The sequence below is a fragment of the Cervus elaphus genome, chromosome 5 (assembly GCF_910594005.1).
Source record: "Cervus elaphus chromosome 5, mCerEla1.1, whole genome shotgun sequence".
NCBI lineage: Eukaryota > Metazoa > Chordata > Mammalia > Artiodactyla > Cervidae > Cervus > Cervus elaphus.
The window spans coordinates 896,823-913,110 of record NC_057819.1 but is presented as its reverse complement, the minus strand read 5'-3'; the positions used below and the strand labels follow the sequence as shown (position 1 = coordinate 913,110).

Sequence of the window (16,288 nt, the reverse complement as noted above, 5' to 3'; positions counted from 1 at the left end):
TCCGCGCCACGCTGCCTCGCAACGAGAAGGAAGGCCGAGGGGAGTGGAGATGAGGGAGGCCGGGCCGGGGACCCAGCAGGAAGGGGATGGCGACTGGGACCCAGCAGGAAGGGGACAGAGACTGGGACCCAGCAGGAAGGGGACGGCGGCGGGGGCCGCTGCGAGCCCGGAACCCTTCCGTCCGGGATCCCGGGCGCGGCGGACAATCGCAACGGAACCACCTGCGCAGGGCGTGCCGGGAGCCGCGCCGGGGACATGCGGGCCGGGCGGGGCTGCTGCCAGGGCCACGCACTCTTGAGCGGGGGGTGAGGGGGTACCGCGCGCCGCGAAAAACATTTCTGAGACGACCACCATGAGCTCGCCGCGCAGGCCAGCGGTAGAGTCCATGCGAGGCTCGACCAGGAGTGCGGCCGGGGCCGGCCGGAAGTGCGCGGCGGGGGCCGGAAGTGCGAGCGCCGGCCGGCGCAGGGCTCGCCGGGAAATGTAGTTCCGTGGGGGTGACTCGGGGCGGCGGCCGCGCTTCCCGCGGCCCCGGGGGCCCATTGGCCGAGGACTTGGCATGGCGGGGCCGGGCGGCTCGGGCGGCCCGATCGGGGCTGGGGCGCTGGCCGGAGGCGCGCGGTCCAAGGTGGCCCCGAACGTGGACTTTGATCACAGCTGCTCGGACAGCGTCGAGTACCTGACGCTCAACTTCGGGCCCTTTGAGACCGTGCATCGTTGGCGACGCCTCCCGCCCTGCGACGAGTTCGTGGGGGCCCGGTACGGCGGGGCGGGGGGTCCCGGGGACGGGGGATCCAAGCAGGTCCCCGGCGGGGCTCGGGGGCGAGGCCGGGCCGCGCTGTCCCGGAGCCCGACGCGGTAGTATTTGGGGGGAGTGGTGTTCAGGGTTAGGAGAAGGGGCTCCCGAGGGGGTCCCTGAGCAGGGTGCCCCCCGGACTAGGGTCACGTTGTGTTTGTAGATGTGGAGCTGGAGCCCCGGGGCTCCGCCGTGGGGTGGGAGAGTGGGTCCCCAAGCGCGGAGCCCTTTGGGGGTGCTGGGAGCTTGGGGGCCTCCACCGATCTTGGGGGAGGAGGGTTGTTATCCGACTTCGGCGGCTGCCCCCCGTGCCGAGTATGGTTGCTAGGTGGCCCCCGGCAGGGTCCTGGCCTGACCCGGTCCGCCCCTCTCTGTCTCCAGGCGCAGCAAGCACACGGTGGTAGCCTATAAAGATGCCATCTATGTGTTTGGTGGAGACAACGGGTGAGTCGGGGTCCCAAAGGAGGAGCGGGGTGGTGGGGACTGGGTCTCTGCACCTCCGCTGCCACCCTCCCAGATGTTAGCTAAGCCCTGGGCCTGGGCTTCCGAATCCGTGAGGCTCCCTCAGCGATGGGGAGCACGCACTCAGCTCAGGGAACCGGCCCTGTCCTTCCACCTGAGTGGACGCAGCCTTGAAGGAGACACGTCCGCCCCAGCCGGCACCCTGGCCAGGCGCTGCTCCTTCCCCGCGCCTCCCTCTGGGCCACACGCTTGCGGGAAACCGCATCTCTCACTGCACAAGGGTTTCCCTGCGTCTCACTGCACATGCCTGCAAACAACCTTTCCTGGTGGCCCATCTCCACCCCCCAGACGGTTCCCAACTTAGTGGTGGCTGGCTTCCTTCCGTGAAGTAACGGCCAAGGTGGCCCTTGGTTTGTGGTTTGTGCGGCCGCTTCCTGCTGCTGGCCTGTTTCCTCTGGGAGCTGGATCTCCCCGGAGGGACGGAGCTGTCTTAGCAAGGGCGGGGCCCCGCCAAGTGCAGCACAGCAGGCCGGCAGGCTTGTTCTGCACCAGGAGAGGGGTGTGCGGTCCACTCGGCCTCCCTGGAAAGAAGTGAGCCAGGCCAACGAAGAAGAGTTTGGAGCAGAGGGATCAGTGTGACAGACCTGTGCCGCCTGGAGTCCGCTGGGCTTCCCTGCCCCGTCCACCCAGGATGTACACAGGAGAGGCCAGGGATGGCCCCGGGGCTCAGGCTTGGGAACCAGCTGGGTGTGGGGTTGAAGTTGGGCTCCTGGACACACGGGGCTCGGTCGAGGTCAGCTTGGTGGCTCTGAGAAGGTGGCTTCAACCCTCCACTGCACCCGGGTCTCCTCTGTCGAAGGTGATGGGCCTCTGCCTTGCTTTTGCAGGGTGCTCCTGAGGGTCAGTGAGCCCCGGGCTGTCAGGGCCCAGGACACAGGTGTCCCTGTGGAGCGGGGTGCCGTAGGCACAGACTGATCTCGCCCTTGAGCCTGTCCACCCATCTCCACCACAGACTTGCCAGGCAGGCCTGGCCTCTGACGGGCTGCAGCTGCGGTCCCACAGGATCCCTCCGTGGGGCCTGCATGCTGGGGAGCAGGGTCTCCTGGGCACAACCCCTGGCTTCCAGCCTCTCTGCCCATGCACAGCCAGCTGGAGCATGTTCCTTCCTGGCTCATTACCCCACATGGTCCCCTCTCTCTGGGGCAAGGCGCACGCCCTCCTGGCAGCGTGAGACCTGCACGTGTGTGTCCACAGCTCCCCTGCCCTTGTCTGCGTGGCACTGGACACTCTGCCTTGCTGTGTTCTGATTGCACGTGAGGGTCCTCCCACTGCTCAGCCCCTCCCACTGCCTGTTCCCTGCTTCTCACCCTGCCTGCCCCTCCTCTAAATGGGGGATCGAGGCCTTCCTGCCCCCCACAGCTCGGACCAACCAGACTAGGTGGCGGCCTCTCCTCCACTTCTGCACCTCTTATGCGTTCCACTGGCCCCCAGAGCACCCAGATGTTTGCTCTCTGTCTCCTCGGCCGGGGCTGGAGCTGTGTCCCAGCACTGACAATTCAATACATGTGTGTTATTTGCGGGAATGAAATGCAGAAGAAGCATCCATCCCCAGGGGTTTACTGCAGCCTGAAAGAGACCCCCGAGCCCAAAAAGGCCTGGTGGCCAGCGCAGGGCAGGGGGTGAGTCACCCATCCTTTGCCCAGGACATAGCCTTTGAGTGACAGCTGTGTAGCCAGAAGCAGAAACATTTTCTCTGCAATTTGACACTAAGAAACAGAAGGATTTGTCTCATTCGAGTTGTAACTCTGTAAATGTAGTGCAAGGTGGCTCCTGCCACTTAGAGGGTACACATGGGAGAGGGCGGGATCACGGTCTCTGCTGCTCCGCCTGTGGGCCGCGTGGCCTCAGGCCCTTTGGTCTCCCAGGCTGTTTCCTGGAGGGGGAGCAGAGGCACAGGCCTGGCCCCCAGGCAGGGGTGCTGGGCTCTCGTTGGGTGGACGCCCTTCTCCCTCTCACTGATGAGGGCTGGGTGGTGACGTGTGGGTGCTGTTGGGTGGCTTGTGGATTTGCTTCATGCTTTATTGTATCTTGAATGTGGTTATTACCTTGGCGCTGCGATAAAGAGGTGACAGGAAGAGAAGGCAAGGGGCCTCCCTGACCCGCTGTGGCCTGGGAGCGGGAGTGTGGGTGGGGGTTTTGGAACAGGGGGCGGGGGTGTGGTGAGGCGCGAGGTGCCCAGAACCAGGCGTGTGTCCTGACCCTGGGCAGGCTGGCCCCGCCTCCATGGCGACCCCGGGTCCCGCATCCACGGGGAGCTCCCTCTGGGGTCCTGTCTCTGGTCCCTCGAGCACCAGCTGGTTGCCTGGCCCTGGCTGAGCCTCTCAATCAGCTGCCCCACCCCCGGCTCCCGCTGTCTTTCAGGAAGACGATGCTCAATGACCTCCTGCGTTTCGATGTGAAGGACTGCTCCTGGTGCAGGTGGGTGCCCCTGGCCCAGACACGGAGCGCCCCCCCAGCCGGGTCCCGTGTGTGCAGAGCAAGAGATGCTTCAAGGAGTTGATGACCGCACCCAGCCCCTCTCCTAGTGACCCCTGTCCTCTTTTCTTTCTACTTCCTGACTTTCCTGGTCTATGGCTGAGATTGGTTTTTCTGAATGCCATGATTTTAGGGGATCTGTTTGATCCAGTTTTGGGTCCTTAGGCTCTGCTTCAGGAGAGCTGTTCCATCACCAGGTCCATCTCCCAGACCAGGGGCTGCTATGGGAGCCGACTGGGGGGCCGTGAGCTGATGGGTCCTTCTAGGATGGTCTCTGCTGCTACAGGGGGGCCGCCCAGGGGCTGACAGCAGCTGCCCCCCACCCTCCCTTCCTCTGGGGCCCATCCCATTCCGGGAGGCCTCACACGGGCAGCGGGCAGCCCGCAGGTCCTGGCTCCTTCCCCTGCTGTGTGGCCTTGGGCAAGATTCCTTCCCTCTCTGAGATCTGGATGCTTGTGCCTATCTGCTCCAGTCCAGCCCTGCTGGGGGCAGCTCCCAGCTGAAGGGGGGGAGAGATCCTGGGGCTGGGAAGTGTTGGGCTTGGCAACAGCAGCTGGCAGCAGCAGCTCTGGGCCCTGCCTTCTGCGGGGGGCATCTCACTGCCCCTGCCTTTGACAGGAGGATGTCCGGGCCCGGGACTCGCAGTGCCACCCCTGGGTGGTGCTGGGGCCACTTCAGTCCTTGTGTTGTTTCTCTCACGCTTGATTATAACGTGTGTCCAAAAGTTATGGATGAACTGGAAAATCACTCTCAAGACTTGGAATTCTTGGTTAAAAATTGCTTCAGTTAAAAGTCTGAAAAGGAGCAGCCCCAGGAAAGCAGTATAAATGGGTGTGTGATTCCGTGACTAAGTCGCATGGAGACCTGTGCTGCGGAGCTCACCTCAGCCTGGGGCCACAGGGGTGGATGGTTCCGGAGTGGCCAGGATGCCTACTACGTGATCCCACTACAGAAAATTGTTGTCCGTTTGCTCAGTCCTGTCTGACTGTTTGCAGTCCCACAGACTGCGTGCCAGGCCTCCCTGTCCTCCACCATCTCCTGATGTGGGTTCGTGCTATGTCGCTTCAGTCGTGTTTGACTCTTTGTGATCCCATGGACTGTAGCCCGCCAGGCTTCTCTGTCCATGGGCGTCTCCAGGCAACAATACTGGAGTGGGTTGCCATTTCTTCCTCCAGGGCATCTTCGTGGCCCCGGGATCGAACCTGGGTCTCCTGCCACTGGCTCCTGGGGCTCCACGTTGCCGGCGGATACTTACCGCTGAGCCAGCGGGGAAGCTCACTCTCTCTCGGAGTTTGCTCAATTTCACGTTCATTGAGTTGGTCATAGAGAAATTACAGAAAATTGCTCAGAGTCATAATTGTGGGAAAAGTGGGGAGGTGCACCCTCAAGGTGTGAACGGTGGTTTCTGGCAAAGGGATTAAACGTTAAGTTTTAGTGCCTTGCTTTTTCCTTATTTGGCTTTTTTTTAAAAAGGCTTCTATAATGAGAAAGTAGAGGGCAGTTTGGGGGTGATGGGGCTGCCCGCTGCTGACACCTGCTGCCCCTTCCCCCCAGGGCCTTCACCACCGGGACCCCCCCGGCCCCCCGCTACCACCACTCGGCCGTGGTCTACGGGAGCAGCATGTTCGTCTTCGGTGAGCGGCGCCTCCCATCCGGCCAGGCCCCAGGCCGTGCTGGGCCAGCCTCTCTCTGCCCAGTCCTCCAGCGCCTGTGCTGGGTCAGGGGCCTCTCGGGGGCCCCTCCCCCGACCATCCTGATCTCGGGGGCGGGGGGCAACCATCTGCCTCTGCGGCCCAGCTGCTGTCCCCAGGGCTTCGAGCAGGAGCTGATGGGCTGCAGGGGTCCTGGGGAACATGCTGCCTGAGGCCAGATCGCGCCCCCGCCCCCTGGGTTTGCAGACTGAACTGACGCCTTGGCCTGTGAGGGCTTCTTGCTCTCTTTACAGGGGGCTACACTGGGGACATTTACTCCAACTCCAACCTGAAGAACAAAAACGACCTCTTTGAATACAAGTTTGCAACTGGCCAGTGGACAGAGTGGAAAATTGAAGGACGGTGAGACGGTGCTGAGACCTTTGGGGTTGTATAGGCTGCCATGCTGGGTCTTGAGGGGCGGCGGGCCTGGACTGGCCTCTGTAGGGTTACAGATGAAGGGGCCTGCCGGGGCGGCCCAGGGGTTACGACCCCGCCTTCCAAGGCGGGGGGTGTGGGTTCAAACACTGGTCAGGGAGCCACGAGCCCACTCGCCTCGGCCAGAGGACAGGAGCACAAAACGGAAGCAGTGTTGTGATAAATCCAATGACGACTTTAAAAGCTAGGTGAGAAGCCCACAGCCTGAAAGAGAGGGCGCGCAGTGGCCCGAGCTGGGAGTCCGTGTCACCTGCCCGCTGGCCCTGTTTGCGCATCCTGGCCCTTAGCTCCCCTGGATCCCTCAGAGGGTAGGGGGAGCTGGTGTTCTGTGGGTGGCACGTCTCTGGCCCTGTTTCACAGGCACCCCTCGATACCAGGCGGGGGCTTGGAGGGGGCTCTGTGCCCTTGGTCGTGTGACTCCTCGTCCAGTGCCCTGGCCTTGCGGGCTCAGCCTCTGCCAGGCCCCTCATTCCCAGCAGCCCGTCAGCGGGCGTGGGCACGGCCGCCCTGGGGTGGTGGGCTCATAGGGCTGGGCCCCAGGCTGTGTGGGGCCGTTTGGCTCAGCTCTGCCCAGGGTGCCCCCCAGCCCTGCCCTCCCCTCACCCCAGGCTGCCAGTCGCCCGGTCGGCCCACGGCGCCACGGTGTACAGTGACAAGCTGTGGATCTTCGCGGGCTACGACGGCAACGCCAGGTAGGCGGCGGCCCGGAAACACACCGGGGCTCAGAGCGGCCCTCCTGCCCCGAGGAGGGGGCGTGAGCTGGGGGTTTCTCAGGAGGGTGGGTGTGTGGGTGGGGCTGGGGGAAGGCCCCTGAGGGAAGCCCCCCGCTGGACCCCCACCGGGCACAGGCACTCTGGCACCCCTGAAACCCCTGGGGTGACTGAAGGCATGCTGGGCCCCCCACGTCAGGGCTGCTGGCCAAGGATGTTCGGGACCACAGCTGGTGTTCTCGGAGCTCAGGGCGGGGGACGCAGCCTCCTTCTTCCTGTTGTGGAGTGTTGACGTTGCTGTGTTCTGATTACAAAAACACCAAGCGCTGCGTCCCCAGGACCTCAGCCAGTTCCGGAAGCCCCGAGTGCCGCAGGCTTTGTGGTGGTCCCTGGGGACTTGTGGCAGCCCCCAGCCGAAGCCCCCACCCCGAGGCCACTCTGTAGTCCCCTGGTCAGATTCCCTCCTGGAGCCTTCTGTCCCAGCTGGGCCCAGGCCCACCCTGACCGCCAGCCCAGCTGCGGGGTCCCGCCCCCTCTGTCCTGATGCAGGTTGAATGACATGTGGACCATCGGCCTCCAGGACCGGGAGCTCACGTGCTGGGAGGAGGTGAGGGGCGCAGGGCGGGGAGGCAGCCTTGCTCTGGGCTGAGCGACCACAGCCGAGCCCGTGACTGCCGTAGTTGGGGACGATGCATCCTTCCTCGAACACGATGGGGGCGACTGCCGCTGGGGTCCTGGGCGGTCTGTCCACCTGCTGCTCTGCCGCCCTTGTCGTGAGGGCTTCACCCCAGCTGTTCACCCTTGGCCCATTCACGTGGGGGCTTTAAGCTGTTGGCGCAGACGTGGACCGTGACCCCTCGGGTGAGCGTAGCCCCAGCTCAGCAGCCCGGGCCAGGCACGGGGCTGAACAGCCTCCCCACCACACAGGTGGCCCAGAGCGGCGAGATCCCGCCCTCCTGCTGCAACTTCCCCGCGGCTGTGTGCCGGGACAGGATGTTCGTCTTCTCGGGCCAGAGTGGGGCCAAGATAACCAACAACCTCTTCCAGTTCGAGTTCAAGGACCAGACGTGAGTGCCCTGTGGGCGGGGGCCCCGTCAGCACTCCGCACCTGTGCCCAGGGGCTGCCCCTGCGGGCCCGCATGCAGCTGGCCTCCTTGGTGCAGTCCCCTAATGCAGTCTGGATGGCCCTCCTCCTGGTCCTGGTGTGAAGACAGCCGCCCCCCGGCCCTCCACTGCTGCCTGTTCTGTGGGCAGGGAGTGAGGCTGAGACGGACCCCACAGTGGTCCTGAGGGGCCAGACGGGGCTGGTGCCAGGGTGGACTGGGGTGGGGAGCTCCGTGCCCAGGCGGAGGCTGCAGGGCAGCGGGAGCCCCCGGCCCGTGGATGCTCACAGGCCGTGTGAACCCGCCTCGCAGGTGGACACGCATCCCCACCGAGCATCTGCTCCGGGGCTCCCCGCCGCCTCCGCAGCGGCGCTATGGGCACACCATGGTGGCCTTTGACCGCCACCTCTATGTGTTCGGGGGCGCAGCTGACAACACCCTCCCCAACGAGCTGCACTGCTATGATGTGGACTTTCAGACCTGGGAGGTCATCCAGCCCAGCTCAGATAGCGAGGTGAGCGCGGCTGGCCCACGGGTGGCCGGGGTCAGAGCCGGGAGCTCCAGACGGCCAGCAGGAGCGAGGCTGGGATGCCCAGGGCCCTCAGCCTCAGACACAGCCGGCCCCTGTCCTCTGTCCTCCTATACTTAACACCCGCGGGGTAACGCGCTGCAGTGTTGTGCGTGCGCCGTGCCGGGCACGTTCCCGGGATGTGCGCGTGAATGAGGCCTGGATCCCGTCTCCGCAGTGCCGAGGGAGTCCCCGTCTGGCCCCTCCTACACCCACGCTGTGGCCACAGCACCCATCCACAGCCTGGGCAGGGCTAGCAGCAGCCTCCCACCGCCCTCTCAGCCCTTGCTGAGGGCCCCTGCATGTGCCCTATTGCCCCCAGGTCGGTGGGGCTGAGATGCCAGAGCGAGCTTCCGCTTCCGAGGAGGTGCCTGCCCCCGGCTCCGAGGAGCGGGCCGGCTGCAAGAAGTCCCGGGATGTGTTCGGCCTGGACTTCGGCAGCACCACCTCCAGGCAGCCCTCCCTGCCTGCCTCAGAGGTGAAGCCCGGCACCCTCGTCCCGTCCCCCCCCCCCCCCACCCCAGCCTCAGGCCCTGAGCCGGTGGTGTGGTTAGGAGGGGGAGGCTCGGGGATCACCCAGCACGTGAGGGGAGGCCTGGAGCACACGACCCCTGGACAGCCTGCAGGGGTGCAGCATGTGGCATCCCGTGCCTGTCGCTGCTCCGCGGGCACAAGGTCTATCCCTCCCTCTTGCACGCACAGGCCCCACCTCCCTGCACACGTGGTTTTTCTGGGGGGGGGGGTCTGGTCCTGTGATCCCCCTGCTTTTCCAGGCCACTGGTGCCGTCCTTGCTTACAGCCTGGCCGGCTCGGGGCCTCAGGCGGCCCCGCCGCCGGACACCCCAGGCCTTCCCCATGCCTTCCACTGACTGACCCCTCCCCACCCAGCTGCCCAGCGGAAGACTCTTTCACGCGGCCGCCGTCATCTCGGACGCCATGTACATCTTCGGGGGCACAGTGGACAACAACATCCGAAGCGGGGAGATGTACAGGTTCCAGGTGGGGCGGCCTGCCGCGGAGACCCTGGAAACCGAGGCCAGGGGGCCGGGCGAGGGGCTTGTGGGCGCCGGGTGGGCCCGGGTGGCGGTGGGCTGCGCCGCGCCACCCAGCAGCGGGGTCTCCGCCCGCAGTTCTCCTGTTACCCCAAGTGTACGCTGCACGAGGACTACGGGCGGCTGTGGGAGAGCCGCCAGTTCTGCGACGTGGAGTTCGTGTTGGGCGAGGTGGGTGCCGCCCCCCGCCCCCCGCGGGCCCCGCCCCCTCCCGCCGCGGCCCCGCCCTCCACCGAGCCCTGCCTCTCCCCGCAGAAGGAGGAGCGCGTGCAGGGCCACGTGGCCATCGTCACGGCGCGCAGCCGCTGGCTCCGCAGGAAGATCGCGCAGGCGCGGGTGAGGCCGCGCGCGCTCCGCGCCGCCCCTGCCCCGGCCCGCCCGCCGCTTCCGTGGCGCCCTAAGCCCCCCTTCCTCTGCCCGCACAGAAGCTGGAGGAGGAGGCGGCCCCGGCGCCCAGGGAGGGCCCCCCGGCCGCCGTGGGAGCGGCCCGGCCAGCCCTGTTGCGGGTGGCCATCCGCGAAGCGGAGGCGCGGCCGTTCGAGGTGCTCATGCAGTTCCTCTACACCGACAAGATTCAGTACCCGCGGAAAGGTTGGCGCGCCGCGGCGGGGCGGGCCCCGGGTGGGGGGGCGGCCTGCGGCTCCCAGGCCCCTGCCCCACGCCCCCCGCGCGGCCCGAGGCTCAGGGGGCTCTGGGGGCGCAGGTCACGTGGAGGACGTGCTGCTCATCATGGACGTGTACAAGCTAGCGCTGGGCTTCCAGCTCTGCCGCCTGGAGCAGCTGTGTCGCCAGTACATCGAGGCTTCGGTGGACCTGCAGAACGTGCTGGTCGTGTGCGAGAGCGCAGCCCGGCTGCAGCTGGGCCAGCTGAAGGTGCCGGCGGGGGTCCCCTGGCGGCCCCCAGCCCCGCCCCTCCCGCTGCGGCCCAGCCTGTGGGGGGCCTGACCCGGCGCCCACCGCCTGTGTGTGCAGGAGCACTGCCTGAACTTCGTGGTGAAGGAGTCGCACTTCAACCAGGTGATCATGATGAAGGAATTCGAGCGCCTCTCCTCCCCTCTGATCGTGGAGATTGTGCGGCGAAAGCAGCAGCCGCCGCCCCGCGCCCCCTCCGACCAGCCGGTGGACATCGGTAGGGAGCCCGCCTCTTTCGAGGGCAGGGGGTACCTTGGCACAGGGTCCAACCGCAGGCGGCTCAGGCTCGGGCAGGGCGGAGCCCCGCTAAGGGGGCCGGGCCCCGGGGCTGCACCTCCGGGGGCGCTCCTGGGGGCGCGCGAGCCCTCGCTGGCGGCGGCTGCCTTGACTGGGGCGCCAGGCCTGAGGGTCAGTCTTTAGTGGGCCAGCTTCTCTTCCAGGTGCGCCCAGGTCTGGGGCCTGGTGAGGGGTGGGCGCGGCCCTCAGATGCTCGGTGCCTCCCTGTCCCGTGCCCACCGAGCTGGGAAGGGACCTTGGGCTCCTTCACCCCCTGGCCCCGGCTCCAGGTGACTCAGCCGAGGGGGCTCCGGCATAGGGGCGGGGCGGGCTCCGGGGGCCAAGTCGGAGAGGAGGCCGGGCTGCGGGGTGGGGGTCGGGGCCTCTGACCCGGGGGAGGGGCTTGTTCAGGGGGCAACGTGCCAGATGCGCAGGGGGCGGGTCTCAAGCCCTATGTCAGGAGCAGCCCTCTAGCAGGCTCCCTCCACACCCCCAGGCACGTCTCTGATCCAGGACATGAAGGCATACTTGGAGGGCGCGGGCGCGGAGTTCTGCGACATCACCCTCCTGCTGGACGGGCACCCACGGCCAGCCCACAAGGCCATCCTGGCCGCCCGCTCCAGGTGGGTGGGGTGTGGCACGTGGGCTCGGGGTCGGGCGCCGGATGCCTTGCTGAGGCTGCCTGCCGTCTGCAGCTACTTCGAGGCCATGTTCCGGTCCTTCATGCCTGAGGACGGCCAGGTGAACATCTCCATCGGGGAGATGGTGCCCAGCAGGCAGGCCTTCGAGTCCATGCTGCGCTACATCTACTACGGCGAGGTCAACATGCCGCCGGAGGACTCGCTGCATCCTAGGCTCAGGGCCCCTGGCCATTCCCAGGCAGCTTTGGACCCCACTGGCCCTGCCTGGCCGGGCGGTTTCCCAAGGATTCCTGGTGGCCCCATCTCCTGAGCAGTCGGTCCAGCTCAGAGGGGAGGGGGGACTCTGGGGACCCGTGGCTCCCGGCCACATCTGCCCTCTGCTGGTTGGAGTAGGGGAGGGCGAGGATGGCTCTGCAGGTGCGTGGGAGACTTTCCTTGGGAGAGGAGCCTGGGGTGTTCTTTGGATCCTGAAATGGGCCCTGGACCCCTGAGTGGTTCAGAGCCCAGGTGCAGGGCAGGTGTGCCCTGCCTGGATGGGAGCCTGGCGTCCTCGTGGTGGGCGGGCCCTTCCTGTCCTGAGGCGGATGCAGCCCAGGCTCAGGGTGGCCTTCCCTGGGGAGGGGAGGCAGGCTCGCTTGGCCAGCAGCTCCTTAACCAGCCCCCAGCTACTTGTTCTCGGCACCCTACTACTACGGCTTCTACAACAACCGGCTGCAGGCGTACTGCAAGCAGAACCTGGAGATGAACGTGACGGTGCAGAATGTGCTACAGGTGGCGGCCCTGGGTCTGAGCGGTGGCGGGGGTGGGTCAGGCAGGCTGGGGCGGCACCTCAGGGAGCCCGCTGTTGCAGATCCTGGAGGCGGCAGACAAGACGCAGGCCCTGGACATGAAGCGGCATTGCCTGCACATCATCGTGCACCAGTTCACCAAGGTCAGGGCCCCGCCCCGGCTGCAGGGTGCACTCCCCTTGTTGGTAGCCAGACCTGGGTGGGGTGTGGGGGACTGGCCCCCTGCAGCAGTGGGTGCTGGGGATAACCAGAGAGGTCCACCCGCTGGCCATTCCTCGCCCCCCAGAAGACTGTGGTCTTCACCTGGTTCCATCCTCTGGCCTCTGGTTGCCCCTGCAGGTTTCCAAGCTGCCCACACTGCGCTCGCTGAGCCAGCAGCTGCTGCTGGACATCATCGACTCACTGGCCTCCCACATCTCAGACAAGCAGTGTGCAGAGCTGGGGGCTGACATATGAGGGCCTGAGCGGTGCTGCCCTGCCCTGCCTGCTGCAGACTGTGCTGGTCACACTTGGGCCTGCAGCTGAGGGGTCCAGTGCCTAGAGCCTCCCAAAGGGAGCTGAGTGGACATGGGGGCGTCCCAAACCCCCCTTTCATTGCTGAGGACACACGTCCCCCAGGAAGCAGTGAAGCAGGTCTCTGGCTTGCAACCTCTCCCAGGGTGGGATGCCAGGCCTCAATGGTGCGGACACCACAAGAGGAAGGGCCTGGCCATGGCCCAGAGGGGCAGAGGAGCCTGTCAGGGAGCTGGCTTTGAGCCCCCCACCGTCCTGCAGAGACCCAGCATGGCTTGTGCCTTCCACCACTGGGTCACGTTGCCAAGACGCCTTGATGTGGGCCACACAGCAATCCCCGACCCTCGCCAAGGTCGGTGTAAGTAAGGGTCCTGTCCTGCCACCCAGAGCTTGGGCAGGTGGAGTCCAACTCCAGATGAATTGTGAGATGTGAAGGGCTCTGAGCTCAGCTCCCAGCCAGAGGGATCAGCACCTCCGGACTAAGCCGGGCACCCACATCGGGGCCCTGGGTGTCCCAGAATGAAGTCAGAGATGTCCCAGGTCCCCGCCTGTTACCACCAACTATTTATTGTCAATAGGCTTGCCTCCATTAAAGCAACAGCAGTGCTACCTGCACCCACAGCTCGCCGCGCAGTCCCCGCTGCGGCTCCAGCCCTAGTCCTCCTGAGGCGAGGCCAGGCCAGGCGGCCTGAGGGCTCAGAATACGCCAGCCTCCTGTGGCTCTCTGTTCACTCCAGCCGCTCCCCACCCTGCAGGGAGGAATGAAGGCTGGCCTCTGGCCTCCCCCTTCTAGCCCCTTGCTGGCTGCCTTACTCCTAGGCTGCCTGGAGGCTCATGCCTGGGTGGGGCCAGGCCGCGCCGTTTTCTGTCCTGCGTCCATCACAGTGGGTAAGGCACCATTCTGCCTCCCTTCTGGGAACAGCTCCTGTGCCCAGGCTGCCGGGAAGCCACATGGGGGGAGAAACAGTCTCTCTCTTCTGAGCCTTAAAGCACGTTTCTCCTGCCTTGGGTTGTGCCCCCGGGGTAAACACAGGGCCTGCCTCTCTTCCGGCCTGACTGATGAGCCCCACCTGTCGTTCGCGGGTGGATGGCCTTAGGCGAGGGGTGCTCACCTGGAGGCACAGCAAGTTCGGCAATGGCCCAAGTGAGGTGGCCCTCGGCCGGCCTCGGGCCTTGGGAATCACCGTGACTGCAGGGCCGAGCCCTCTGGGGGCTATAACCAGTCGGTGGGGGAGATGGATGTGGTACCCAGGGGGCCGGGCCCCAGCCCTCAGCTGAGCCAGAGAGCAGGGCTTCTTTCTGGGATCCCCTTTATTCTTGTGGACACAGCTCAGGGCAGCTCCCTCTCCAGGTGCATCCTCAGGCCAAGCGCTGCCGGATGGCCCCCTCAGGCCATGCTGCTGCTCAGCTGCATGGCGAAGTCCTGCACGTGCTCCTTCAGGGTCTGCCGGGCGTCGGCCTGGGCCCGCTTCTCCCGCGCCCGCTCCTGCTGCAGCTTGGTCAGCCGCAGCCGCAGCCTCTGCTCCCGCCGCTTGCACGCCTGCAGCTGGCGCTGGGCCTTGTCCAGGGCGTCGAGCGCGGCCTCGGCCCGCCGCTTCCAGAGCAGGGCGCTGCCCACCTGGTAGCTATGCTCGCTCTGGATGTAGGCGCCGGCAGGTGGCGGGAGGCGCAGCATGTAGGCAGAGGGCGAGACGGGCCGCGGCCCCAGGGGGGACGGCTGGTGCTCCGGGGAGGGCTGGGCGCTGCAGCCCGCTTCATCTGCCTGGGCGCCCAGGGGCCCCAGAAGGTCGGAGAAGGGGCTGCTGAGGCCAGGCTCCAGCCTCCCGGCTGGGGAGGCAGGCAAAGCAGCAGGTGCCGAGGCCTCTTCCACGGGAAAGCAGACAGCGTTGGCAGGTGGAGGCGGGGAAAAGGGAGTGGTGGGCCCGCGGCCCTCAGGGCAGCTGGGAAAAGACACACAGGCTGACACGCCAGGCCAGGTGCAGGGCCCCCTGACCCCACTTCACAGCTCGCCTAACCCCCATCCCTGAACCCACTCCACAGGCTCCCAGCCCCGCCCAGTAAGGCTGCTGGCCAGCACCCTGAAGCCTGGTCCCTCAGGGGCTGCACACAGTGGGATGGCACATACCGCTTCCTGCATCGCCGGAGCCGGCTGACGTCTGGGGGGCCGGGCGGGTAACCGTGCCCCTTGGTCTTGGTCCGGCGCAACTTTGAGAAAGACTCAAATATGGTGGGAACCGCTCCTTCCTTCAGCCTGTGATACCCACTGAGGAGAAAGTGGTCTGGATGAGACAGAACACAGCGCTGCCACCCCAGGTGACCTGCAGGTCGCAGAGCAGGCTGCCACCCTGGCTCCGCGAGAAGTGGAAGGCATCGTGCCAACAATTAATTCAGGGAATTTCCCAAGTTAAGGGCCCCACCAGCGCGGGAGAACCAGGCAGAAAGACGGATCTCTTCCGTGCCCTTGCTGGGAGGGCTGGGGTTTCAGGGAGCAGGCTCCGGCCGTAACCAGTGCGGAAGCAGTGGGGCTACGGTCTCACTGCCCAGGTCCGTCTGGAGCGGAAGGTGAGGTTCCGACGTGGGAAGCACCAGGGCTGCTACTCCGGGGGCCTCCCCACCCACCCGGTCGGTGTCCAGGCCGTCCCGACCGCCGGCTGCCAGGAGGCTCACCTTATTCCCACCAATTCAAAGCAGTTCTCCTCAAAGTGCTTGGAGCAGAAGTAGATGTACTCGGACGCTGGGTCCCACAGGCCCTGCCCGCTGGGGTCCAGTCGCTGGCAGTTGGCCAGCCACAAACCTCGCCTTGGGTTGTCTTTCTTGGGAAGCCTGCGGGGCCACGAGCCCGTGAGCGCGATGGGAAGGTGCGGCCTGGCTCATACCGCCCGCGGACCTCGAGCGAACCCTGCCCGCGCGCAGACCAGGAAGCTGAGGCCCCCAGAGAGATACAGGTCCACTCGGCATCATCGCGCAGCGCAGACGCCGCCGAAACCCGAAGTCGGGGGCCGTCCCCCGCCCTCCCCGGGCCACACCCGAGCCCCGCCCCCAGCGCGAAAGCGCGTGCGCGGCGGCGGGACGGGCGCATGCGCAAGGGGCCCTCCGCGCGCCGGCGCGCACGCGCGCTGACCTGTGGAAAGAGATGCCGCGATTGCGCGTCTCGCGCGTGTCCCGTGTGCAGCAGCCGGCGGCGGAGCAGTGACGCGGCATCTGGGGCAGAGGCGGGAGCTCGGTCTCGGCGACGGCCGGGGCCCAGGCCGTCACCCTACTCCGGCGGCCCGGGCCTGGCGAGTCTCCCCCGCCCGACCTCGCCGAGTTCCGCCCCAGCCCGCTATTCCGACTCGTCTGCGGCACTCACGGTCTCGCCATTGCGGCGCCGCCGAGGTCTCGCGAGGTTTGGCTCTCCGCGGAAGTCGGTACCACAGAGATGCGGAAGCGCTCGGCGCTCGCTGAGGAGCGGGTCCCGGAAGCGGCGAAAAGGGGCCGCGGGGCTTGATCAGGCCGCCGAGATCCCGGTGGTGCCGTCAGAGCCGGCATGCACGCTTCCTCCGGGAAAGGGGTTTTCCCTGGGCCGGGCGGGAGGCTCTAGCGCCACTCCTCCGGGGAGCGCGGGTTCCGATTCCTAGACCCGCTCGGGTGCGCTTCCTGCCCCCTAGGAGCGCGCTGACCCGACGTCTGTAGGTGGAGCGTGCATCCACCATCCGCCCTCCGCCCCTTTCCGGGTTAACGCAGCAGGTGGTGCTCTGCATGGCCAGTCAGACGTGCGGCCCTGCCGCAACACTGCCGTCGGGGAGGAACACGGTTCTTCCCGA

The 16,288-nt window shown here is 66.4% G+C and overlaps 2 protein-coding genes across 3 annotated transcripts; one reads left to right on the top strand and one right to left on the bottom strand.

Moving 5' to 3' along the window:
* Positions 1–257: 257 nt before the first annotated feature.
* On the top strand, positions 258–13,100 carry LZTR1 (leucine zipper like transcription regulator 1). 2 transcript variants are annotated; one of them, XM_043901081.1, is made up of 21 exons: positions 260–759; positions 1,178–1,240; positions 3,680–3,736; positions 5,348–5,427; positions 5,739–5,847; positions 6,531–6,614; positions 7,182–7,239; positions 7,560–7,699; positions 8,048–8,249; positions 8,626–8,781; positions 9,192–9,302; positions 9,434–9,526; positions 9,611–9,691; positions 9,781–9,946; positions 10,059–10,228; positions 10,328–10,484; positions 11,040–11,166; positions 11,239–11,388; positions 11,850–11,955; positions 12,035–12,115; positions 12,312–13,100. In XM_043901081.1, exons 1-21 carry the CDS (start codon positions 560–562, stop codon positions 12,426–12,428), a joined length of 2,508 nt encoding a protein of 835 aa, XP_043757016.1. In that variant the 5' UTR covers positions 260–559; the 3' UTR covers positions 12,429–13,100. The 2 variants fall into 2 exon arrangements, with proteins under 2 accessions (XP_043757018.1, XP_043757016.1); XM_043901083.1 differs by lacking the exon at positions 9,611–9,691 and having other exon boundaries at positions 258–759.
* On the bottom strand, positions 13,033–16,131 carry THAP7 (THAP domain containing 7). Its single transcript, XM_043901094.1, has 5 exons — positions 15,835–16,131; positions 15,607–15,686; positions 15,153–15,308; positions 14,611–14,748; positions 13,033–14,425 (listed from the first exon to the last, which is right to left on the bottom strand). The coding sequence occupies exons 2-5, from the start codon at positions 15,684–15,686 to the stop codon at positions 13,873–13,875; spliced, it is 927 nt and encodes a 308-aa protein (XP_043757029.1). The 5' UTR covers positions 15,835–16,131; the 3' UTR covers positions 13,033–13,872.
* Between the last annotated feature and the right edge of the window lie 157 nt (positions 16,132–16,288).

Bases quoted from the DNA above. Each gene is read 5' to 3' on its own strand.
- LZTR1 (XM_043901081.1), top strand. From the start codon at position 560: ATGGCGGGGCCGGGCGGCTCGGGCGGCCCGATCGGGGCTGGGGCGCTG. The intron at 9,692-9,780 runs GTGAGGCCGCGC...CTGCCCGCACAG, and splicing joins GGAAGATCGCGCAGGCGCGG to AAGCTGGAGGAGGAGGCGGC. The intron at 10,229-10,327 runs GTGCCGGCGGGG...CTGTGTGTGCAG, and splicing joins TGCAGCTGGGCCAGCTGAAG to GAGCACTGCCTGAACTTCGT.
- THAP7 (XM_043901094.1), bottom strand. From the start codon at position 15,686: ATGCCGCGTCACTGCTCCGCCGCCGGCTGCTGCACACGGGACACGCGC. The intron at 15,309-15,606 runs GTCAGCGCGCGT...GTGGCCCCGCAG, and splicing joins CGCGGCATCTCTTTCCACAG to GCTTCCCAAGAAAGACAACC. The intron at 14,749-15,152 runs GTGAGCCTCCTG...CTTTCTCCTCAG, and splicing joins TTTGAATTGGTGGGAATAAG to TGGGTATCACAGGCTGAAGG.